The sequence below is a fragment of the Mustela nigripes genome, chromosome 7 (assembly GCF_022355385.1).
Source record: "Mustela nigripes isolate SB6536 chromosome 7, MUSNIG.SB6536, whole genome shotgun sequence".
In the NCBI taxonomy this organism is placed as follows: Eukaryota; Metazoa; Chordata; class Mammalia; order Carnivora; family Mustelidae; genus Mustela; species Mustela nigripes.
The window spans coordinates 10,931,858-10,957,960 of NC_081563.1; the positions used below are offsets into that span (position 1 = coordinate 10,931,858).

The 26,103-nt window shown below is 40.6% G+C and overlaps 1 protein-coding gene across 1 annotated transcript in view; it reads right to left on the reverse strand.

Annotated features, from left to right (window-relative positions):
* Window positions 1-22,237, reverse strand: part of NBAS (NBAS subunit of NRZ tethering complex) — a 317,167-nt gene extending 294,930 nt beyond the window's left edge. The window contains exons 1-6 of the mRNA XM_059405174.1: window positions 22,037-22,237; window positions 19,676-19,730; window positions 17,523-17,559; window positions 14,204-14,281; window positions 13,802-13,849; window positions 7,656-7,699 (exon numbers count right to left, since the gene is read on the reverse strand). Of these exons, the coding sequence (XP_059261157.1) occupies window positions 7,656-7,699; window positions 13,802-13,849; window positions 14,204-14,281; window positions 17,523-17,559; window positions 19,676-19,730; window positions 22,037-22,153 (379 nt within the window). The 5' untranslated portion in view covers window positions 22,154-22,237. The remainder of the gene's footprint in view (window positions 1-7,655; window positions 7,700-13,801; window positions 13,850-14,203; window positions 14,282-17,522; window positions 17,560-19,675; window positions 19,731-22,036) is intronic.
* Between the last annotated feature and the right edge of the window lie 3,866 nt (window positions 22,238-26,103).

The following is a 26,103-nucleotide window of genomic DNA, read 5'->3' on the forward strand; positions in this document are numbered from 1 at the left end:
CAGCATGAGTTTTGACCCAGATAAAGACAGGTTTTTCATTACAAAGTAAGATTTCACATAACAATGTAAAAACACGGTTTTTATCACCGGACTTTTCCAGCTGTGTGGTTTTGGAGAGGAATGAACGGTCTAGATTTGTACAAAGCCAGTGCCAATGGGGTCAACTGAAAAGTATTCAGAAAGGCTATGGGCAAACTGAGCCTGCCCTCTGACACCTGCCACGTTCACAGTGAAACCGCTTCTTCTCACTCCCGTCTTGCACCGGCTGTGGCCCCTTGAACCCGCCCAGTTGCCGAGATCTTTCTCACCTTGTACTTTTATCTGTGCTGTGTTCTCAGCCTGGAGCCCCTTTCCCTTTCCTGGCTCCTTTCCATCTCCCAGGTCTCAACTTTTTCAAGATTTTTTTCAATTTCTCAAATCTCTCCGTGATACATACCACTTCCACGGGAGGCATCTCTGACCATGCTGCCTAAGCAGCCTCAAGGCCCCATTATCTCCGCTATCCGATGAGTTCAAGGCCCCATTATCTCCGCTATCCGGTGAGTTCAAGGCCCCGTTATCTCCGCTATCTGGTGAATTCAAGGCCCCGTTATCTCCGCTATCCCGTGAGTTCAAGGCCCCGTTATCTCCACTATCCCATGAGTTCGCGTCCTTCACATCTCTTAGTCCCATTACACGTGTGTGTGTCTACTTTTATCAACTATTCATTGAACTATAAATTCCAAAATGCCAGGTGCTGGGCCCATTCTGTTCCCTACCTGCATCCCCAGTACCCAGCACTCTGGAGGTAGCATCAGGCGCTCAAGTGCTAACGGAAGACATTCTACTCCGGTTCACCCACCCAGACTGGAAAGGGAAATGGAGAAAGATGAAGAAGCAAGGAACACTGGGTCCCATTCTTGGTGCTGCCATAAAATGAATGCATGCGACCCTGGGGAGATCATGGAGGTGCAGCTCCCTCATTTGCAAAATGAAGGGCTGAGTGTACAATCTGGTCCAGTGAGCGAAAGCCAACAAGTGCAGCTATAAAAGCTTGCTGAGAGGCTAAATATTTGAATGTTTGAAATAAAAGTGTCAGTAAAGACATGAGAAAAGTGGTTACAATCCTGCAATGAGAAAGGTCTAACCACAAAGAGAAACCCTGAAATTATATGGGGGGAAAAAAGCGACAAATATAGTTATAAAAACAAACAAACAAATAAAAATCCGTAACAAATTTAAAAGAAAATCAATTGGCTGAAAATATTTGCAACATGATGTGTATCAGATGATAAAGAGTTAACATTCATACTATCACACCAATAAGAAAAAGTCAAGTAATCCAAGAGAAATATAGGCAAAGGATATGCTCTAACAATTCACAAAAAAAACCCATAAAAATAGCCACTTAACATATGCTCTACCTAATAACTAAAAATATGCAAATTGAAAATGAGATCTTTTTCTTCCTTTGCCTGTGAACATAATATTTTTTAAATAGGTAACATATGGTGCTGACAGTGGAGAAAAGAAATGGCTTCCATCATTACCTTTTTCATAGCTGTACAAATAGGTGTAACTTTCTGGAAAGAACTGCAGCAGTAGCTATTTTGAATACTATAGCTGGAGACAAACAGGATGTCTTTTCCAGTGTTGGAGGAGGAGGATAGGGGCAAAGATGGGTAAGAGAAAGAGGAAGAAGAGAGCCACTATAAACAACCTAAATTTCTATCAAGAAGGGAATAAAAAACATGTGGTTCACATTGTTACAATGGAATCCGGTGGTTACATTTGAAAGACTGATACCCATCTGCACATACAGACTAGGAAAGACAGTGCAGTCGGAGGGCGAGCAGGCTGGAGAACAAGCTGTTCGAGATGATCTTGTTTTGTTAAAGAAAAAAGTCAACCCACATACATATAGGTTTATATAAGTATGGAAAATTTTATATTAAGTGATTAAGTTCCTATGAAAAATTCAAATTGAAACTTGATTTTTACTTTTTCTACTTCCGTATTGTTTGAATTTGTTACACACATGTACTGCTTTTGTCATTTAAAGAAACAACAGCAGGGTAAGTAGTTTCAGATTAGATCTTGCACCATAAAAGAAAAGCAGGTCAAAATAACTATTTTCTTGCTATACAACAGGCAGTGCAAGACTGTGATCACTGTGAGAAGCTATTCTCAGCCAGTAGGCACCTTCAGGACCATGGTGCATGAAAAGGGACCTCCAACAGCACATGCAGTCTCAGTGAACACAGCAGATAAAGGATGGAGTTTAGAGCTACTAAACTAAATATAATCTGCAAGGCAGCATTCCAGAGAGGAGTAAGGCAGAGAAGGAGCTATAAAATCTGCAGATATGAACACTAGGTCTTCAGACACACACACACACACACACACACACACACACACTCTCTCTCTCTCTCTCTCTCTCTCTCTCTCTTTCTCTCTCTCTGCAGGGCCAAGAATAGGAAGACTATTGGGAAAAAACAACTGCCTGAGCTTGGAGAAGATTTGGAAATGTTACAATTCCAACCCATCAGAGTGAAGAGATGTCAGTGAACACTCAGAATTCTCATAAGAGATCCCAGAAAGACCACACCTTAAAGGAGGACTAATCTAACCCCAAAGTAAAAGCTATTAACTATATCCACTAACACTTAAAAAGAAGCCTTAAAAGATTAATCTGATCCACAAAAAAAAAAAAAAAAAAAAAAAAAAAGAACCACATCCCAGAACAAAACTCAATACTCTATTAGGGAAGATAACAAAACTTAGTAATTCAGCTCCATAATGTTGAGCATATAAAATGTTAGAAAAAAAATTAAAATAGTAAAAAAAATAAAATAAAAAAGGGGTGCCTAGGTGTCTCAGCCAGTTAGACATCTAAGCCTTGATCTCAGCTCAGATGTTGAACTCAGGGTCATGAGTTCAAGCCCCGTGTTGGTTTCCAGGTATGTATGTATGTAGGTAGGCATGTAGCCTACCTAAAAAAAAAAAAATTTTTTAATAAAAAATAAATAAGTTAAAAGCACTGGGTGTTATATGCAACTGATGAATCACTAAATTCTACCCCGGGAACTAATAATATGGTATGTGTTAACTAAATTGAATTTAAATAAAGCGTTTTTTTAAATATAATAAATTGATCACAAATAAAAATATATAATTAAAAATAAATTTAAAAATAAGGTGTTAGCTATATGAGGCAGGAAAATATCCATGAATATGAGAAAACTAAACCAATAGAATCACACCCAGAAATGATACAAATTAAGGAATAAGCAGACAAGGGCTTCAAAACAGCTATTAAAGTATTTGGGAATTCAAAGGAAAACATAAACAAAAGGAACATACAGAGAATCTCAACAAAAATATGATGGAAACTACAAAATATCAAGCCAATTTTAGAAATACAAAAATATACAAGACAGTATCTGAGCGTAGGCTGTGATGGGGCCCACTGGGCCACCAATGGGCTGACGGGATCTCAGCATACTTACAACAGGCAAGCTGCTCCTTAGCACTGGAAGCTCTGGTTTATGGGATCTCAAAATCAGAAATATGGAAAAAATCTCTTAACACAGTACAGCCCAAAAAAAAAAAAAATCTAACTTCTAATCCCATATGCTATTACTTAGGCCCCTATTCAAGGCACAGAAAGAGAAGGCTAATATTTATGGCCTGGAAAACAGAGCCAAAACAAGTTGCAACCCCATTTAAAACATTCTCAAATGGCATTAATTTTATAAAGCAATAATTGAAAAATATCAAAGTGGAACTAAAGAGTTCCTATTTTGGTTTGCAGACTCTGCAATCCGTAGTTTCAAAAAATGCATTAGCAACAATCTGGCTCCTTCTCTCCAAGCATACACAGGAAATATCATTTGGCATATGAGAGTTATTCCCATAAAGATGAGTCAGATAATAAGCAAATGATCATTACCTCAAATTATATGAAATGGAAAGAAGCCATTAATGCAGCATTAAGGTCATAAATTCACACATTTGGAAGCCAACAAAATAAAACATTAGTTCTCAAAGCATTATTATCCCATCCATGCTGCCACATTAACTGTACACACTAAAACCTCTAACAAATATATTATAATTTGTGTGAAATACAGAGGGTTAAGCTTCCCATTTTCGTGTTAACTTGCAGATCTCTCAGTTTACACACTGGCTAAGAGTGAGTGTCTAAAGTCACAACTGAAAAGGGCCCTGCAGGTCTGAATCACTCCAACATTCTGAACAGGCTTCTCAACAGCTCACTACAGGTTCCCCAAGCCTCCACCCAACAAAAGCACGGCACTGGGAAAAAGGTAATTAAATACCTATTCCTAAATTATTCTTCTGGGAACTTCTTGATCCTTACACATTACGTAAACTGGATCTGGTCTACTTTCATAAGCACTGGTGAGGAGGTAACTGAAAGCAAATTCAGAAGATGCTAGAGCTTGCACAAACACTGCTCTCCTAGTATTCTCAACAGAATACTACGCAAACAGAACCCCTTCTCTATTCTTTGTGGTATGTATACACATTTGTGTGCATAAGGAATAAAAACCCTGAATATTATGACAATTATCCATTTTATATACATATATACAAATTTTTATAAATATACATACAGTCATAAATTTCTAGAATTAACTCACAGGAATAGGCGAATATACTTTGTTCATACATAAACTCATAAAAGTCACTGTAATAGTTCCCAAGTGCCATTATCCACTTGACAGCATCAGGAACTGGGTGACTACTCTGTAAGACAGCACAATGGGCATCGGGAACAAAAAAAGTTGAGTAAGATGGGAGCCCTGCCTTCAGAGAATTTTCAATCTAATGGGCAATCAGACAAGCAAATCAACAATTAGGGGAAAAAACGATTAGCTTGAGCGTAGTGATGCATGCACAAACCAGTCCTAGGAAAACATTAAGAAGGATGTCCAAATGATGAGGAAGCGGGCAGGAAGGGAAGGTTTCCCAGGAGAGTGGATGCCTGAACTAAAATACGCGAGACTCATTAATTAAATAGAAAAGCAGAGCTTCCAGGCAAAAGGAGCCATCTGTACCAAGGCATGAAAAGCACGATGGGGCTGGGAAAGCACGAGCTGCTTTGTACTAGAACACGAGCTGTACGGCAGGAGGATCTTAAGGGACAGACTGACTGAAAGGTCAGAAAAAATGAATAGTATTCTACAGTCAATGGGGAACAACTGAAGATTTTAGGCAGAACAGGACTAGTAGCGGCGGCGGTAAAGCTTAAAGTCTCCTACGTACTTAGTATGTGTCAGACGTTATCCTAAGAGTTTTACATATATTAGTTTATGTTATTTTTGTCCGCAAGTCAGTCTATAACATTGTGCCATTCATGACAGGTAACTGAGGCTCAGAGAGTAAGGCAGCTTGTCCAGGGTCACACTTCTAGAAAGCAGGAAGCCAGATCTGAAGGATAACCGAATGGAATTCCCATTTAACAGCAATCAGTTTGGCAAGCGGTGTGAAGTGTGGATCAGTGAGAGGCAAACAGAAGAAAACCCGGTCAGGAGACTGTTGCAGGGGGGACAACTTTTTAAAAATGTTAAAAGCCTGAGCTAGGGCTGTGATGGCGGAAGCAGAGCCCGGAGACATCTTCACAGGTTCCCAGGGCTTGAAGTTCCGCAAAGGCGATGCTTCCCCACTGTGTCCGTACAGCTGCAGTGAAGTATTTCTGTCTTCCCCGACACACTGCAAACCCTTAAGTCAAGGTCGCCTGTAGCTTACTCCTCATTTTATACACAGCACCTAGGAGTGCCTGGCACATGGCAGGAGCTTAATATTTGTCAAAGAAAGAAAAAAGAGAAGGAAAAAGAATGAGAAAATGTGTTGACTTCTGGCCTGATACGGACAATGGTATCACTGACAATCCAGGGGACAGAGCCAAGAAACAGATTACAAGAAGTCAATTTATATAAACAAAAGGCAGTTTTATATTTGTTTTTTGTTTATTTGTTTGTTTTGGTTTTTTTTTTTAAAGATTTTATTTATTTATTTGAGAGAGAGACAGTGAGAGCATGAGCGAGGAGAAGGTCAGAGGGAGAAGCAGACTCCCCATGGAGAGCCCAATGTGGGACTCGATCCCAGGACTCCGGGATCATGACCTGAGCCAAAGGCAGTCATCCAACCAACTGAGCCACCCAGGCGTCCCTTATATTTGTTTTTAAGTTACAATACATACTGTGCAACATACAGACAACTCCATGAAAACGATTACTATCTTATCAAATAGCAGCTGTGGAATTACAGAAGTACAGCAATTCTGACATACTAATAGAATACCACCACTCATAAGAAAACCGAAAACATCTTTCGCACATCTGATCTGTAATTTTCTGAACACATGTGGATGAACAAAAATGAGAAAGATGAGAGGGAAACTTGCCCTGAGCCACACTCACTAATGGCACATCTGACAAGGAGCTTAAGACCACCACTGCCACAGAGAAGTTGGGGAAATCCTCTGTATTAGGATCATTTTATGGATTTCAGAACTATCCATGTCTTCCTTCTCCTTGCTCTTTCACTGTCAAGGATTTATCATCTTAGCCTCACGCTACCTTGGAGATAAAATACGCACACTACGTTCTTCCAGTTAAATGACAAAATGCACATAAAACACGGTGTCTGGCACACAATAAGGACACTCCAAATGTTTGTCATCATCACAACAACCACGATTACCATCATTAGGATTCCTACAACTAGGACACTGTTAAACTGACCCAAGGTCAGACAGATGGAACTGCAGGTCCCTACGTAAAACACAGAGAATAGCTGCATTTACCTAACAGCACCCTCCTAATCATTTTCTTCCCGTAAGATTCCCTCTGCCTTTTCATACCTGCTCCTGCAGACAGAAACACGGCCCTGGCTTCTCCTAACTTCTACTCAATCCTTAGGTTGCTTTCCAAAGTCACTTTTTCTCAACAATCTCATCTCACAGCCCTGGTTAAGCGCTCACTCTGCTCTATATTTTTCCTTCATCAGATTTATCAAAGTTAGTAATTATATTCTGAGTGTCTCTATACCTCAAGAGGTAGGGGACCGTGCCTTTTTGCTCACAGTCATATCCCTAGTACCCTGCAAAATGGTTCAGGTACATAAATGATAGTAATTTGTGCTGAATACATCAGAAGAAAGAGCAAATCCAAGATTTTTTTTACTGGTCTGTATCTAATCAACTCTTGACTTATACATAAATTTTTTTTTTTTTTGCATTGATTTCAAAATAAAAGCCTAGAGGCACCTCGCTGGCACAGTCAGTAGAGCACATGACTCCATCTCAGGCTCAGGAGTTTAAGCCCCATACTGAGTGGAGAGATTACATTTAAAAAAAACAAAAAAAAAAAAACAAAAAAAACCTACAGACACAAATAAGTTATCCCAAAACTGACATAGACTTTTATCTTAAAACAGTTTCAATTTCAAATCTCTTCAAAATGTCCAAAATGGACAAAGCAAAACATTTAAGGCAGTAAGAGAAATCAATTGAGAAGTTTTAAAATTATTTTAATAGAGTGGCAACAATCCTTATCAATATTTAATAACTACTCTGCCTTTTAAGGAATACCGTTAACTGTTGTAAATTTAAAATTTTCATTTTTTCCCAATATTTTGGAAACTCTTACCTTGACATTTCCCAATAATAGATGTAAAATCATCTTTTGCAGACCTGCAAAATATGTGCAAAATTAAGCCAACAGTTTCACCCCAACACTATTTTGTCATACGAGGAAACCCCACAAAAATGTTAGACAACTTGTCTGCCCAACACTAAACCAGTCCTTCTCTCAGACATGGATTTGTGCTCAAATAAGACCCTTCCATTGGTGACAACGTTTTCTTCTCACCTTATTTCACCAGAAACAGAGCTACACCTGGAATAGTTTACATACGTATATAGTGTATGTAAGTATATACATAAGCATAAGTTAGATGAAGCTGGTCTTTTAATACAATACAGATGCATGGCCCCTCCACAAAGGTTCTGATTCAACAAATATGGAATGGGGGCGATGTAACTTTTTTTTTTAAGAAAATGCCATTTATAGATTTTTTTAAATTTATTTATGTGAGAGACAGAGATCACAAGTAGGCAGAGAGGCAGGCAGAGAAAGAGGAGGAAGCAGGCTCCCTGCTAAGCAGAGAGCCCAATGAGGGGCTCCATCCCAGGACCCTGGCATCATGACCTGAGCTGAAAGCAGAGGCTTTAACCCACTGAGCCACCCAGGCGCCCCAATATTTTTTAAAGCTCCACAGATTGATCTTGGTCAAGAACCATGGTCTGCATCATATTATGAAGTTTAAATCACTTAGGGAAAAAAAAAGTCTTGCTTTAATAATCAAATAGTTTTAACAGGTGACCATAGTTGTTACCTGTAACCCATGTAAAATCTGTGATCTTGAAATACTTATCAAAGTAATATAATTATTATATGTTTAAAAATAAAAATTGGTAAACCTTCTAGAATATAATTAAGTAACAATTCTCAAAAAACCTTAATGCCCACAGTAATTTGATCTAGCAGTTCAACTGCTTTAATAAAGTTATCCCTGGGAAATAATTACAGATACACACAAATCTCATGGAAATTCATGCAGCCTAATTTATGAAAGAGAAAAATACAGCCAGTAGAAGATTAGATTTTGCTAATGCTCTCAATGAAATATTATGCAATTACTGTACATGATTTGAAAATATAACATCTTCCCATAAGTTATCAAGAAAATAAGTATCAGGGGCGCCTGGGTGGCTCAATGGGTTAAAGCCTCAGCCTTCGGCCCAGGTCATGGTCCCAGGATCCTGGGATGGAGCCCCACATCGGACTCTCTGCTCAGCGGGGAGCCTGCTTCCTCCTCTCTATCTCTGCCTCTCTGTCTACTTGTGATCTCTGTCTGTCAAATGACTGAATAAAATCTTAAAAAAAAAAGTATCAAATAGAATGTACAGAATGTTATCATTGGACTGAAGATCACACACACACAGAAAAGGTGCAAAAACCATAGAGCATTTTGGCTGACCTGTAGGTAATTTGTAGTTCTTCTTTCTTAAATACTTAATGATAAGCATCAGTTTTAAAACAAATTATAAAAAGTAATATTTATTAAAATATGACAGACAAAAGCTAATTATAAATACAGTAATAAATTTCTTCAAGAAATTGACTATTCAGCCTCCAAGTAGAATACAGCAGAAAGAACACAGGCTTTTGGGGTGCCTGATGGCTCAGTTGGTTGAGTGTCTGCCTTTGGCTCAGGTCATGGTCCTGGGGTTTCGGGATCTGGGGATGGAGCCCCATGTCAGGCTCTCTGCTTGGCAGGAAGCCTACTTCTCCCTCTTCCGCTCCCCCTGTTTGTGTTCCTTCTCTCACTGTCTGTCAAATAAATAAATAAATAAAATCTTTAAAAAAAAAAAAAAAAAGAAAGAAAGAACATGGTCTTTGATTTCAGCTCATCCAGGTAACCTGGACAAAATATTCAACAGGAGTTTTATTTCCTCTCAATAACATAGATTGGGTAAGACCAACTTCATAGCTTAGGGAAGGATTTAAAAAGACATTACGTATAAATTAGCACAAACTAGACCTAAGTCAGTGTTTATTACTTTCATCCTTAATATCATCACAAATAATAGCTGCTCTTCTGCTGGGGAAATGGAAAGACGGAGACAAATTCAGTTCTGTCAAAACTTCACAAATATATCCACTTAAGCAAATTTGGGGGAAAATCCCTTTTTTTTTGAGTCCTTATTTAAATGCTTTTTGTTGTGTTCTGAGATGGCTCCTAATTAGTTCCTGTATTTGTAGCAGCCCATAATCGTAAGAAATTGTTACTTCACTCTTTAGGAAAAAAGAAAACACATATTATTCTTATAATATGTCATTACTGCCAAATTAGAAATTAAAGTAGCAATTCACAAGTCAGCTTTTTATCCTCATGAGCCCCACACACAAGCAGGTTAGGTGTGCTGTATTGGCGCAAATGACAAGAGTCATCGGCCACTCACTACAAACATGCTGAGGAACAGCAGCCCTGGTACAGTGCTGCAAAAGGCAGGGCTCTCTCTCAACTAAAGCTAATATGTGCTTCAGCTTTTCATTTTTTTCTCCTCAAAAAACACTGCCTATTTATGACTGCTTCCAAGTATGAAATAATGACCTCAGACATTAGAGTGCTCCTTCATATTCGAATGCAATCAACAAATAGTGACCGAATCCCACATGCCGACTAGCACCACTGGAGCCAATCTGACCTTCTATGTGTCTTCACCACAGCACAAAAAACAAACGTGCAATAGTGAGAACAAAGGTCTTAAACTCAGGCATAGCCATTGTGCATAAGGTTTTACTTTGAGGATCTACCCTGCACTTTTCCTTTCCTAACCATTCTGCATCTTTGCTCAAACACTCTTCCTTGGGCACCTGGGTGGCTCAGTTGGTTGTACGACTGCCTTCGGCTCAGGTCATGATCCTGGAGTCCCAGAATCGAGTCCCACATCGGGCTCCCAGCTCCATGGGGAGTCTGCTTCTCCCTCTGACCTTCTCACTCATGCTCTCTCTCACTGTCTCTCTCTCAAATAAATAAATAAAATCTTAAAAAAAAAAAAAAAAAAAACACCCTTCCTTTCAGGTTACTACAAAGTGTGGATCAATTCAGCGAGGGAAACTGCCTGCCAGCTGTGAGCGCATCAGCGGACTGGGCCCTGTAATGCTCTCCCAGCATCTGCTTCCTCCACCCCACTCACAAACACCTCACTTATTCACCAAACATCAACTAGGCGCCTATTACGTCCAAGGAGATAAAAGCTATTGGGAGGGGTGCCTGGCTGGCTGTCGATTAAGCATCTGACTCTTGATTTGGCTTGGGTCATGACCTCAGGGTCCTGGGATGATCAAGCCCTGCATTGAGCTCCACGCTCAGGGGGGAGTCTGCTGGAGAGTCTCTCTCTCCCTCTCTCTGCCCCGCTCCCTGCTCGTGCATGTTCTCGCACGCATGTGTGCGTGCTCTCTCTCTTTCTCTCTAGCACTGCAAGGGGAAAAGGGCAGGGGTTGCTTCCAAGGAACACACAGTGTCACTGGACTTGGAGACACCAGATCCCACTCACGCAGAATTTTTAAAAAATGACAACCCTGGAGTTGCGCAAAGCAGAAGCCCTAACTGTACCAGGGGAAACCAGAATGTAAGCACACACGCATATACGGCTCAACAGCATGATCAAAAGGTAGTAGAGATCAGTGGTTCTAAGCAGGAACACTGAGGCTAGAATGGTAGATTTCAAATCCTCAAGCAAGTAATTTAGCCATATTGTGCCGGCTTCCTCATTTCTAAAATGGAGAAAAATAGCAATACATACTTCACAGGGCTTCTGCAAAGATTAAATGAATTAGCACATGCAACGCACTTATAAAAGTGCCCAACGCCATTAGCATTAACCTACCATTAGGTATAACAGTGTTGCTTTCAGGAGCAGAGCGGATTAGTACTTAAGCAGTGAGGGGGAGGGATGGGTCCATGGGGAGTGTGTTCCTGAAAAGCTTCCTAATGGAATCCATGCCTCACCATGTAAGACTCCTTAGATATACTAATGTTATCAAAACCTTTTGCAAATTATGCATCAGATGAATAAGATTCTGATGAGCATACTTCCCTTGCCCAGAAATCCTCCCTCACCACTTAGTCTCAAATACATAAGTGCATTCCTAGAGTTGAATATGTTTACAAGTTTTATAAATATTTTACACTCTAACAATCCAGTAGCAAATCCTTTTATGAAAGCAAATTTTTTTTTCATCTCATCAAAAATTGTACTAACAAGTTCCATAAATCCTTGGTCAAACTCTTCTCCACTGGCCTGTCAATCCCATCCTCACACGCACATTCTGACCCGAACACCTAAGACAATTCCACCGATGTTCTCACTTCATGGAAGAAAGATGGAAATTTTGAGGATTAACTGCTATATATAAAGGCACACCATAAGCATATTTCTCAAAAAGTTAGATTTCACATTCCTGCAACAAACGCAATAGCAAGTACTCGCCCAGTCCTACAAGCGGAAGTCCAAAAATTGTGCCAACTTGATGCTTACTGATGCTACAGGAAAAAAAGAGGGACTTGACTATCAAAGTCATGCCAAATTAAGAAACAGTTTTGAAAGGCTGTCATTATTGCCAATCATCTCCATCCTGATGATTGTACGAGGGATCAGGAAACAAAGCCTCCACATCTGAAGCTGATGCTCCAATGGGGGCAAACCTCTGTCTACTCCCCCACAAGTGGAGGGGTCCAGTTCTGTTTGGATAACTGGAAAAAGATAGTACACAAACAGAAAACTAAAACCAGTGTGGTAACAATTGAGTGTTCATTATACTATGTTTAATCAAGAATAATGAAGTAGGGGCGCCTGGGTGGCTCAGTGGGTTAGGCCTCTGCCTTTGGCTCAGGTCATGATCTCAGGTCCTGGGATCGAGCCTTGCATTGGGCTCTCTGCTCAGCGCAGAGCCTGCTTCCCCCTCTCTCTCTGCCTGCTGCTCTGCCTACTTGTGATCTCGGTCAGTCAAATAAATAAATAAAATCTTTGAAAAGAAAAAAAAAAAGAAGAATGAAGTGTTAGGAAAAAGTCGGGACTGGACATCCAGAAATTTGTCTCATTGTTTTTTGCTTTTTTTAAAGATTATTTATTTATTTATTTGATAGAGATCATAAGCAGGCAGAAAGACAGGCAGAGAGAGAGGGAGAAGCAGACTCCCTGCTAAGCCTGCTGAGCAGAGAGCCTGATGCAGGGCCGATCCCAGGGTCCTGGGATCATGACCTGAGCGGAAGGCAGAGGCCTTAATCCACTGAGCCACCCACGCGTCCCTCCCATTGTTTATTTTTAAATACCAGCAGTTACACTTTGCCTGAAAGAGTAGCCTCTAATTTTAGAAATGCACCATGTTTAGTCTGCACTACTCATAATTTCAAAAAAAAAAAAAAATTAACCAGTTTTCCTGAATTAGTTGCTACTGTTGCTATTTCTTTTACAACTGATATATGACTTAAAAATAAATTACATAGCGGGATGCCTGGGTGGCTCAGTCGGTTGATCATCTGACTTCAGTTCAGGTTGCCGTCTCAGGGTCCTGGGATGGAGCCTTGCTTAAGGACCCCTGCTCAGTGGGGAGCCTGCTTCTCCCTCCCCTCTCCTCTCCTCTTAGCTCCCCCTCATCCTGCTCTTGCTCTCTAATTAAAAAAATAAATAAATAAATAAATAATTTAAAAAAATAAAGTACATGGAAAGCCCAGCTTAGAGAAGCCTTCTAGATGTGAATATAGTAACCATTGAATGTCTCAAGATAATAGACTATCATTGGCCTCAAGTAATATATAGTCTTTGTCTTTTGCAGACTCATATTCCATCCAGAGCTTTATACCAACATAACAAAGTGGTCCCTCCTTTAATACCTTGTTGATAATCTGCTTTAGCTTAGTTAGCAGTAACTAGTCAAATAAGAAAGACTAATTCTAGAGTTCTGATCTATTGATCTAGAGCCTGATCTATGGAAAAAGTAACATTTCTCAGGCAACAGCAGACTGATTCAGGGAGTAGACTCTGCTATTCTGACAAAGTATCTCTCACCCTGTAATTGACATAAGTGATGTTTGAGGCCTCACAAAATTATGTGCGCTAATGGTAAAATCCCTTTAAATTCACCCCTCCAAAACTCTTAGTTCCCATAAATCAAGTAAAATTTTCTCAAGGGAAATTTTAAAAACGAATAACATTAACAATTACCTGATCTCTACACACTGATCCTGAACGGCAGCCAAAAGTTTTCCATTGCTTTCATGGGAGAGAAAGAGAAAAAAAATTCTATATGATTATGTGTAGCAGTCTTCAACAAAGATGGAATGACTTTAAGAAGTTAAAAATCATTTTTAAATGCTTTCACATCTTCCATTACCCAACTTTTGATCTTAAAGGAGTATAAAGGTACCAACGCGTACACAAAAATGATCCAACAAGGTTGAGTTAATCCATTTAAGAGATACCCAGTCATATGCGACAAAGGGAATTCACATGCAATAAAAAAATAAATAAAATCAAAACTGCAAGCTAAAAGAACCCAAAATTAATATCCATAATGAAATTCAAGTGCTAATCCCAGTAGAGAAACACAAATTTTTAACACCTTACCTTGCAAGTACCAAATGCCAGTTTATCTGTTTATTAACCAAACGAACCAGTCCATCAGGGAGCAAAAAAGGCACAGGGCTGAAACAACACATTAGCCAACTTAAAATCTAATCATGAAAAACACATATAAATAAATAAATATTATAAACAGCATATAGAGCTATAGGAAGATAAGATTTTTTCCATTAGAAGATTTGAATATTGGTAAACCCAAAAGAGTTATTAGTTATCTAAAAGCTGACCACATACATATATCTCTTTTTCCAGAAAAACATGGTAGTATGTTCAAATACATAAATTTTATGTCCTTTCTAAGGAAAAGACATCAAAGATACCGGTAACATAGCAGAGTGAGCTTGTAAGATACCCTTCCTGTTATACACACCTAGAAATCCTGACTCATCTCTAGCAAATTCTAGTATACAGCTAAACTCATAAGAACAAAAGGAGTCCTCAAGTGTTAGAAATGAAAGAGGAACTTAAAGTTAGAATTGGGTAGAGGTACAAGAACTCAAAAGAGAAAGCAACACCTGGGACAGGAAAGGAGCTGCGGGGGCCTAGAAAGAACAAGAGCTGGAAGGGAGTTGTTGGCATGGCCAGCACCACCCTTGACCCCTTGACAGGACTGTATTCTCAGAGAAAAGAAAACCAGACAAACTTCAACATGGTGGGGGGGGGGGGGGTCATTGTCATTCAAGAATACCATCTCTGTGGGAGGATGGGAATGAAATCCCCACAAAAAAGAAAAACCCCAGCCTTTACTACATGCAAAATCAGACCGCAATTTCAACTCACTCAAGGCGTGTGAGAATAGCCAAGCATAAGCTCACAATAACATCATTCACAAAAGACAGGAGGAAAGGATTCACGGTCAATGCATGGGCAGATACAACAAATCAAGAGTAACACAGGAGGAAATCAAGAAAAGAGAAGGAAAAGAAGAATAAAGAAAACAAGCTGGTGAATAAAAAGGGAAAAACACTATGGAAATTAGAAAACAAAAAAGTAGGATAAAAGTATCAGTAATAGACTTTCAGCATATTTACATTCATGTCTGAAACACAAAATATTTTATACCACGGTAGTTACAGGACTGTTATAACAAAGATGAAACATACATGTGAATGATACATCAACTTGAGGATGACAATTTCCTCTAGAGGGGAAGTGGGGGAGGGGGGCAAAGATTTGTAACAGTTTGCATAAAAAGAGGGAAAGGCTATCTGAACCAAACAGCAACAACTGCCTAATTCCCATGCAGATAACACTACAATAAATTGTTTAGACTTACAGCATCTATAATTCTCAGTCTGTTTATAATAATTCACAATTAAAAGAGAAAAAAAAAACTTTAAAAGAAAAAAACCACCTGAAGCAAATATTGCCCCCAAAACCTTTAGGTTTCTTTACTATAAACTCAAGAGCAAAATCTGAACTTTTCTCAGTTAACTTTAGGTTACTTATGAAAGTCACATATCATGTAGAAGATTAAAAATCACTTCATGGTGCATTGGGGTATACTAACATTATTTTCTGCCCACACTTCCCCTTATAAGATGTTCAGGACTAGTAAGCTAGAGTGAGTGAGCTCAGGAAAAACAGCCCACCTCTCAAATATTCCTCCCCAACCCTGCCCCTCGAGCACCTCTTAACTCTTTACCCTATCATACTAGACACACACCTCTAAAAAAAGATAAAATTCAATAAGAAATTTAATTTACAGGGGCGCCTGGGTGGCTCAGTGGGTTAAAGCCTCTGCCTTCGGCTCAGGTCATGATCCCAGGGTCCTGGGATTGAGCCCCACATCGTCTCTCTGCTCAGCAGGGAGCCTGCTGCCCCCTCTCTGTGCCTGCCTCTCTGCCTACTTGTGATCTCTGTCAAATAAATAAATAAAATCTTAAAATAAAAAAGAAATTTAATTTACATACATACATACACACACACAGACACACACACAGCAAATGAAAAAAAAATCAGAGCTAATCTAGAGAAGAGCCAAAGGTTGCTTTTATAAAACTTTATTATCTCTGGAGCTTTTAAGATTAGATTTTTTTTTTTTTTTAAGATTTTATTTATTTATTTGACAGACAGAGATCACAAGTAGGCAGAGAGACAGGTAGAGAGAGAGGAGGAAGCAGACTCCCTGCTGAGCAAAGAGCCGGATGTGGGGCTTGATCCCAGGACCCTGGGATCATGACCTGAGCTAAAGGCAGAGGCTTTAACCTACTGAGCCACCCAGGCACCCCAAGATTAGATATTCTTAAACAATCTGTGTTAAAAACATCTATGAAACAATTCCTATACACCTGTCTAAAAGCACAACTCTATCATTTGTCAAAAGGATCATTTCTTTCCTCCTCTGAAGGTTGAACACTCACAACATGTCTAAAAAGACTTAACACTCAAAAGAATGAAAAAGTACCCAAGAACTGAAACACAAAGGACCTTCCCTGATGCTCGGAAACTGAATATTGACCATAAGAACTGTTATTACAATAAGAACAAACTCGTTTTTAAAAAGATCCCCAACATACATACATAAATAAGTAAATAAATAATAAAGTATAATAAAATAAAATAAAAAGATCCCCAACGGGGCACGTGGGTGGCTCAGTGGGTTAAGCCTCTGCCTTCGGCTCAGGTCACGATCTCAGGGTCCTGGGATCGAGCCCAGCATTGGGCTCTTTGCTCAGCGGAGAGCCTGCTTCTCTCTCTCTCTCTCTCTCTATCTCTCTGCCTGCCTCTCTGCCTACTTGGGATCTTTCTCTGTCAAATAAATAAATAAAATCTTTAAAAAATAAAATAAAAATATGGGGCGCCTGGGTGGCTCAGTGGGTTAAGCCGCTGCCTTCGGCTCAGGTCATGATCTCAGGGTTCTGGGATCAAGTCCGGCATCGGGCTCTCTGCTCAGCAGGGAGCCTGCTTCCTCCTCTCTCTCTCTCTGCCTGCCTCTCTGCCTACTTGTGATCTCTCTCTGTCAAATAAATAAATAAAATCTTTAAAAAAAATAAAATAAAAATAAAATAAAATAAAACAAAAAGATCCCCAAGCTCCAGACCCATCATGTGGGCATTCAAGATAAGGCTGACAACACTCACCAGAGAAACCAGAAGTCCTCCAGAGATATTCTGATTAATGACTAAAGAACAAAAATTACCCGAAGTCGACTGAGATATCTTGTCAGTGTATCAACTATTTGAAAAGGTCTACTTCATCATCTGAATGTCAGCATCTGGATCACAACCTGAAGTTTCAATTCTGAAAACTTAAGTCATAAGTAGGATAAAATTTATATTTGACATTTGGAAGAGACACTTACCTGTACCAGATGTATTGACGTAAAAATAATAAGCGATCTGTAATAAAAATAACAAAACGAAATATGAATCAGCTATGTCTAGGAATCGCTTTCAAATTAGCTTCAGTGATAAGTCTAAAATAACTGCAGACTGAGTCATTACAAAACATGGAGAACAAAATTCTTAAAATAAAGGAATATAATCTAATAAAAACTGTAACTTTTATAACATCAGACATTTGTGTATATTAAGTCCCAAGTTTGTGTTACTCGAAAATTTCAAGTATTTCCTAACAGTACAAAAAGGAAATGTGGGACATGTGGTTTGAGATGTTAAATGTCACCAAAGAGGCTTTAATAAAACCAAGGAGTAGAAGTCATAGTAATCACCCTTTAAAACCAAAATATTTGTATAAAAATTAAGGTATTACTTTGTACTTTACAGCAAAGATTTAAAAAAAATAATAATAACACTTAAAATGCAGAACTCCAGGGGAAACAAAATCTCTAACACACTGAAAATAAGGGGACATCTTGAGTGGAGTCAGGAGGCTAGAAGGGGGAGCAGGACCTCTCAACATCGATTATAGGAAGAAGTGTCAGGCCTCAACAGGAGAATCAAGAAGAAAGTATCATCAGTTACAGGCCCCAAGAAGGAAGAGATGTACCTGTACCAATGTACCGTCACACCGCCTGCAAGATACAGACTCCCCCTGCAACTCAGGGGATAAGAAATCATCATCACCCTGAAAGTTTTTTTCTACTCGACCTTCATTCAAAACAACCCCTCTCAACTTCCTCCTCTTCCAGAAAATAATGTTCTTCTCCTCTGTTTGTTGGACTTAGCTATAGTTTTACTATAACTTGCTTGTCCTGAAATGCAATTCTGTTATTCCTGAATAAACAGGAATTTTGCTGATGACAGTTTGCTTTTAAGATTAACTACACTATTGACAAACAATGTTTTATATGATCTCATTTAAAATGTGTATGGGAATGTGAATATGTAGGTGTAGATCAATGAAAAAAAGAATGAAGGGTAAGAGATTCCCTCCAAGTGGTAAAATGAGAAATTATATATCTGAATTTGTGGCTATCCATAGCCTCTGAATTTCTCTATATGAATTTTATTACTTATGTACATTTTCTTAATTACCAAAATTTTAAAACATTCATCACAATGAAAACTGAATATGCTAGTTCTTATAATAGAAGATAAAATTAGAGTTAATTTCAAGTACTTAGCTCCTTTGAAACTGAATCTGCTCTGTGTAAGTACCTCAAATTCATCAATTATTACAAGAACGAGCTTTGGAGCCAGAAAGACAATGCAATCAAATTCCAAATGAGTGACCTTGGGCAAGTTTCCTCATCTAAAAACATGAAGTCCTAATAACACCTACCTTGCTGATCTAATAAAGGATTAGATCAATAAATAAAGTTCTCTTGGCACCAACTTAATGCAACCAGTGCTCAAGTCTTTCTCAGATACCCTGAGCTCATATGCAAAGTCTGTCAGGAGTTACACAAATGCTCTGGTTAACCAAAATTTTAATCTGAATAACTCAACCAGATGTTGCTGGAACATCATGTAAACCACTTAAAACAGCTTGTCACTTTCAGTGTCCAGACTCTGAGACACTGGGTTTGATTTTCTTCAGTTCTTCTAGAACACATCCATAATAGTTAACCTTAAGCCATACTTTAGCTCTAAACTGGATTAAAAATGTGTGCGTATACATATACATATATACACGTATACATCCACATATCACATATAGTCAAAATATATACGTATATATGTATATATATATAATTAAACTCAGGTAACATGCATGCTATTCACTTTTATCTGGCGTTATAAGTCTAAAAGAACGCTTTAAAATTCCTAAAGTTTTTGGGACACCTGTGTGGCTCAGTTAAGTGTTTGCCTTTGGCTGAGGTCGTGATCCCAAGGTCCTGGGATATGGTCCCGCATCAGGCTCCTTGCTCAGCAGGGAGCCTGCTTCTGCCTCTACCTGCTGCTACCCCCTGCTTGTGTTCTGACAAATAAATAAAAATCTTTTTAAAAGTAAGTAAATAAATAAATTTCCTAAAGTTTCAAAAACAGTAAAGTTATAAATGAAATGAAAAAATTATCTATCATTACATAAAGAAAAATAAGCTGTATTTACCTCTAATCGCTTTTGTGATGATAAAGGATGCACCATGTTTTCGGTTGCCTCTAGACTGCAATGGGAAAAAAGAATCTACATTTGAGAATTTTCTAGGAATACTTACACAATACATAAGGTTACATTTTCTTTGCTAATATTCAGTGCAGGGTACAAGTTACCAATATTTAAAAACCACTATTTAGAAACAAAAGAAGTAAAAGCAGGACTGAAAACCGTGACAGCAAAAGTAAGCATGGTAAAGTTATAGGAATTTGTCCCAACAAATTTTGAGGGGAGGACAAGGATTGAAGGTGGAAACTCAAACACCAAATATCAAAACACCAGTCCAGAGAGAGTAGTCATCAAGGGCAAAGACCATGTTGGTTGTCAGTTCAGCAGTCTACTTGCTCATGTGGATTAATAAACTCGTACCTGCAGGCAAATTTGAGTATTTGTTGTATATCCACAGAGAAAATGCTACCAACATGCACACTGATACACAAGTGGTACACTAAATAGTTCCCAAGTACAGACTAAACACTAAGCTGAAAAATAGCAGGCACTACAAATAATGAATACGATGTACTCATGTGCTGCTGAGAGGAAAGAGAGGAACATGGAGATGCAGGAAGTGCAGACAGATATAACTGAAAAGCACAGAAAAGATATTTCACTCCACTAACATGAATTGATTATCCACTGATCAGTAATACACAGTTTGGTCCTGGGGAGGGTTATAAAGAGGAAACAGATGTAATCGTCCTCCAAGAGCTTGAAGAGGGATAGGTGAAATCAATCGATCCAGAACAAAAACAAAACCAAAAAAAAAGTGCTATGCATTTCAATGTAAGTTGATGCTGTGCTTTTTAAAATCGACTTATCATGTGAAGCAATCTGCAACGTTCCAGTAAAGAACCAATGGGTGCTAAGGAGTGAATATGCAATCTTTTTCCACCAATAGCAGCAGCAACATACTACATACAACATCCTAACTACATACCCTACAATATTCACATTGTTCAAGACCAACAGAAACTAAGTAAATACTTGAAAAACAGTATGTACAGCCTAAAAAAAGACAAGACAAGCAGAGAACTGCAATGGAAAGGAGGTTAAAGAAAAACTACAAATTTTATAGATGAGAGAATGAGCAGCTTCTCCGGTAAAGAAACAGGAAAAGTGTTGTAATAAAGAGTCCATAGGTCAGGACTCCTTGATCTTTAATAAAAGTCCTTCTGGGGGCGCCTGGGTGGCTCAGTGGGTTAAAGCCTCTGCCTTCTGCTCCGGTCATGATCCCAGGGTCCTGGGATCGAGCCCCACATCGGGCTCTATGCTCAGCAGGGAGCCTGCTTCCTCCTCTCTCTCTGCCTGCCTCTCTGCCTATTTGTGATCTCTGTCTGTCAAATTTAAAAAAAAAAAAAAAAAAGTCCTTCTGAATCTTGTTGCATCCTCGGAGTCTAAAACAATGACAGGCACTCAGTAAATATGTTGAATAAATGTGGATTCCTGGTTCCTACTGGTCACCTTATGCTGGGAGTCCCCTCTCTGTGCAACAACTGAAAACCCCAAGGTCCAGTTAAGGTTACCAACCCCTTGAACCCCTTCTTCAGGACGGAACCCAACCCCAGGTCAGCCGCTCCTCACTCTTCTCCGTCGCTTTGTTCAAACCGCTATCACAGCGCAATTACACTAAGTAGCAAAAAGGGCTCAGGGGCTGGTCTCCCATCTAGACTGCAGACGCTACAAAAGTTATTCACCTTTCCATGCCCACCGCCCGAACAGTATCCGGGACGTGGACGGACACACTCGTAAATCATCTGGGACACGGACGGACACACTGGCACTTTTAAATGATTGTTTACTGAAATGCGCAGGGATGGGTGCAATTCAGCACCAAGGAGGGGTGAAGGTCTGACGCCGCACTCCGCGGCGGCCCTCCAGATGCTGAGTGGACTGCAGGGCCATGGAAAGTTCTCCCGCTGCAGGGAGGATCAGCCGCGGTCCGCTCTTGCCTCGCCTCCCGGAAAGGACCCCCGAGAATCCAGGCACCAGCAGGACCCTGGAGTCCGACGTTGTGCCTCCCCTCCAAACTGAGGAGAAGCGAAACTGAGATCCCGAATGGGAAGGTTCGTGCCCCAGAGCCCAAGGTTTTGCCCCGACGACCAAATTCGGAAGCCCGGGGGGCTCTCGGGTACCTTCCGCTTTAGGGCACCCAGACCCCCGTTAGCTCGCGGCGCCGTTGCCACGGCGACAGCACAAGCGGCCGAGCCCTGCTCCCCCTCCCACCCGGCTCCACGACCCTACGTGGCCCTGCTACGTGGCTCTCCCCGGACAGCGCCCGCGCCAGGCTGGCCGCAGCTCCGGAGGGGCCTGGTTCACCTGCACTTCTGTCTCCGAGGGCCACTCGGTGTTGACCAACAAGTCATAGAGAATCGTCTCCTCCTCTCCCTCCGCAGTGGCTGGATTCACAGCCGGCGCCGTCTCGGAGGCCGCCATATTCGCCCGGGAGCCGAGCTACCGAAGCGGGGCCACTACGGCATCGCGCAAAGGACAAACTTCGCAGGCCGCGGTCGCTTTGGATCACGGGGAGGAGGTGTGGTTAACTGGGCGTGGAAAGGAACTACTGGATTAACCCTTTAAAGAGCAGGAAATAGTGACTATTGCTTGTCAGGGATACGACTTAGGTCTGGGTCCCTGGGCACCCCTTGTTTATTAACCTGCGTGAGATGAACTTGTCTGAACCCCTCCTATCCAGACAGCTTCTCCAAAACAGAAGTGGTACAAGTATCTAAGATGCTAGCATTCATTTGCCTATCTGTGGCCAAATACAAGAGTGCTAACAGTGGTTTTTAAATAAGCAGCAAAAATGATGCAACTCAACATATTAAGCATTGAAAGGTGTCAGAGGAACGATACTATGGGAGCTCAGAAAAGGCAACAAAGCTCACAGAGTCTGGGCCAGCTTTCTGGAGGAGTGGAGCTTGTCTTTGGTCTGTAAGTGGAATTTGAATCAAGCTGCGAAAGTTCGGGAGAGCATCTTAAGTAAGGGGAAATTGAGTGAACAAAGACAGGCAAAAAAATGCATAGTTGAAAGAGCAGGCAGCTGAACATAACCCAAGTGGGGAAAGGGTATGGAAGCAATAAACTTGAAATAACACATTGAGGACCTACTTGGAGCTAAACTGCCAGCCTCATTTGTTCATTTATTCATTTAACAAGTGCCTCTATGTAACCCTAATGAATATACAGTGTACAAGAAATTAGCACTGTGTCACATTCAAAAGAAACAAATACTGAAGATTTCTTGCAGGAATTATATTGCATAATATCTCTAAAGATGCATTTGGCAGTAATGAAATTAAAAAACCTCAGCTGGGGGGGCGCCTGGGGGGCTCAGTGAGTTAGGCCTCTGCCTTCCACTCGGGTCATGATCTCAGGGTCCTAAGATCGAGCCCCGCATCGGACTCTCTGCTTGGCGGGGAGCCTGCTTCCCTCTCTCTCTGCCTGACTCTCTGCCTACTTGTGATCTTTGTCTGTCGGATAAATAAATAAAATCTTAAAAAAAAAAAAAAAACCTCAGCTGGTCTGCCTGCCTCTCTGCCTACCTGTGATCTCTGTCTGTCAAATAAATAAATAAAATCTTTGAAAAAGAAATTTAAAAACTTCAGCTGGGAAGCCTAGGGACCCCATTTCTTGCAAAGTTAAATGACCTCAAAGCCTGCCCTATATCACCTGTCCACTCCCCTTACTCTCCCCACCTCGCTCCTGCTTCTCACCGCTCGACCCACCACCTTCAGCCACACTGACCTTGCTGTTTGGGAACACAGCAAACACACTTCCCTTCAGGGACTTTGCAAGGGTTGTTCCCTCTGTTTGGAAGGTTTTCTACCAGGTATATGTCTCTCTCTCTCTCTCTCTCATTTCCAAGTTTTTATTCAAATGTCACCTTCTCTCTGGAAGCCTACCCTGACTGCTTATTTCTAAATTTGTAACCACCTTCCCTGAACTCCAGATCTCCAGATCCCCCCTTACCTTCTGTTTTTTTTTTTCCTATAACATTTATCACCAAAACACTATATAATGTATGTTTCATTCTATTTTTGTATTGTCTGTCCCCATTCACTAAAATGTAGGCTCCACCAGGACAGAGTGCACTACCATATACATACCACTGCTAAAATGGAAAAAAAAAAAAATCAGAATTTCCCCTGTGTAGGGAAAATCCAGTTCTTCCCTACTACATGTTTTTTTCCTATGAACCTCCTACCTACACCAAACACTTCTTTTTTATTATTATTAACATATAGTATTATATGTTATATGCATATGTTATATATATATATAGCATATATGTTAACATATGCATATGTTATATGTTATATGTTTCGGGGCATCAGTCTTACACAATTCACAGCACTCATCATAGCCCATACCCTCCCCATCACCCAGCCACCCCTTCCCTTCCGCCTTCCTCCACTCCGGCAACCCTCAGTTATTTCCTGAGATTAAGAGTCTCTTATGGTTTGTCTCCCTCCCCGGTCCCATCTTGTTTCATTTTTTTTCCCTCCCTTCCCCAACAATCCCTTGCCCTGCCTCTAAAATTCCTCATATCAGAGATATCATATGATAATTGTTTTTCTCTGATTTATTTTGCTTAGCATATCACCCTCTAGTTCTATCCACATCCTTGTAAATGATTAATTCCATTTCCAGCTCCTCTACTCCCTCCGGAGAAAGGGACTGAAAAGCCCAAGCTTCTAATCATGGCTTGGCCTGTCTGGTGACCTGCTGCCATTAAAGAGTCATCTAGAAGCCCACTCAGAGTCACTTTGCTAAAACAAGACACTCCTAGTGCTGTTAGCACTTAGGAGTTTACAAAGGTTTTAGAAGCCCTGGGTCAGGCATGCGGTCAAAGACAAATATTGGAACAAGAGATACACCTAGTATTATCCCTTAAGGAATACAAGGATGTTAGGAGCTCTGTGCCAGGAACCAGGGGAAAAGACCAATAGCTGTATTTTCCTTCTATCTCACAAATGCCATATACCTCACTGCTATATCCCCAGAATATATACCAGTATTTGGCACAGAGCACAGGACAAAATATATATGTATTTGCTGAATAAATGAAAAACATCCCCCAGTTTTTCAAACTTTGTTTCCCCCAAAGTACTTCTCTTCAGAACAGTGGTGTTTTTTGATCAGATTCTCAACGGCGAACCCCAGACATTTGCACTCAGATGTGGCATGCGGTAGAGCATTAGGAGGTAGGAATGCCATTCAGTGCAAATACACTAGGAGGGTGGCCCCTGGAGCTGCAGGTCCTCCTTGGTCCTGCCTTCACCCCGTCCTGCACACCAAGTCTCCTCGGCTCTCCTCTCCTCCCCGGCTCATCCAAGAGTCTGGGACAGAGACTGAGATCGCTCTCTGCTTCCTCCATGCCCTTCACCGCCATCAGCGGATCAGCGTCCAAACGGCCAGGAGGTAATCGGCCAAGCTTACACAGCTTGGTATGTGAAGGGGACAGGTGCAAACATACCACCAAGAAAATGGTTTTCTTTTAGCATCATCACACTGTAAATTGCTTTATCTGTCCTCACGCAGCCTCACTTGCCATAGTCTATACAGCGGAACGGGAGACCTAAGGCCACGCCTGACTCATGCATGGGAGCTCCTGGTCTAAAGAAACAGCAAGCATGGGCTGAAACCACACCACGTGACTGCACGTTTAAATTGGAGCAATTTCTGGAAGGAAAATTCTACCCCCAGACATGCTCTAAGCAGATGGATAAGCAGGTTAGGTAAGATAAGCCCCCTTCGCCACTACTTAAACTCTGGAATAGTTTTTGGAAAAAGAAGAATGTGAGGTGCCCACTAAAAGGGAAGAAGGTGGGAAGAATAAAGAGGTCCTGAGAAGAGCTCCAACTCTACAGCATCAGACCTGCCGCAGAGGAGATCTCCAGAGAAGAGATCAATTTCAAATCAAAGTTCAGCTGAGTTTAAGGGTCAGGATGATTTAAGAGAGGTGGGGGGGGGGGGGACTCAAGTCAAGTCGCTAATGGATCTTATTTTCAGTAACTATATGATTAACTGTCCAAACTGAGACACCTTGAGAATGAAAAGGAATGATTTTAATAATTTACCTAGGAAAACAGGCAAGAAACAGGACTATCTTGGGCAAGCTGACATGATGAGCATGCTAATCTAGAACAAGAGAGTGGCGACACTGTGAAGAAGGCAAGGGTATTTCACAAATACAGCAAGACTCTTCCTGATTCTCTAAGAGTGACTGACAGAGTGACAGCGACCATCCTTGCCTGCTCAGGCCATTAGCTTTTGGAGAAACTGTTTCCCTCACTCTCCGTCCGTTCAGACTCTGCCTCCTTGATCCAAACCTCCCCCACTCAGAAAGCCCCATTCCGCTGACCTCTAGCACTGGGTGGAGA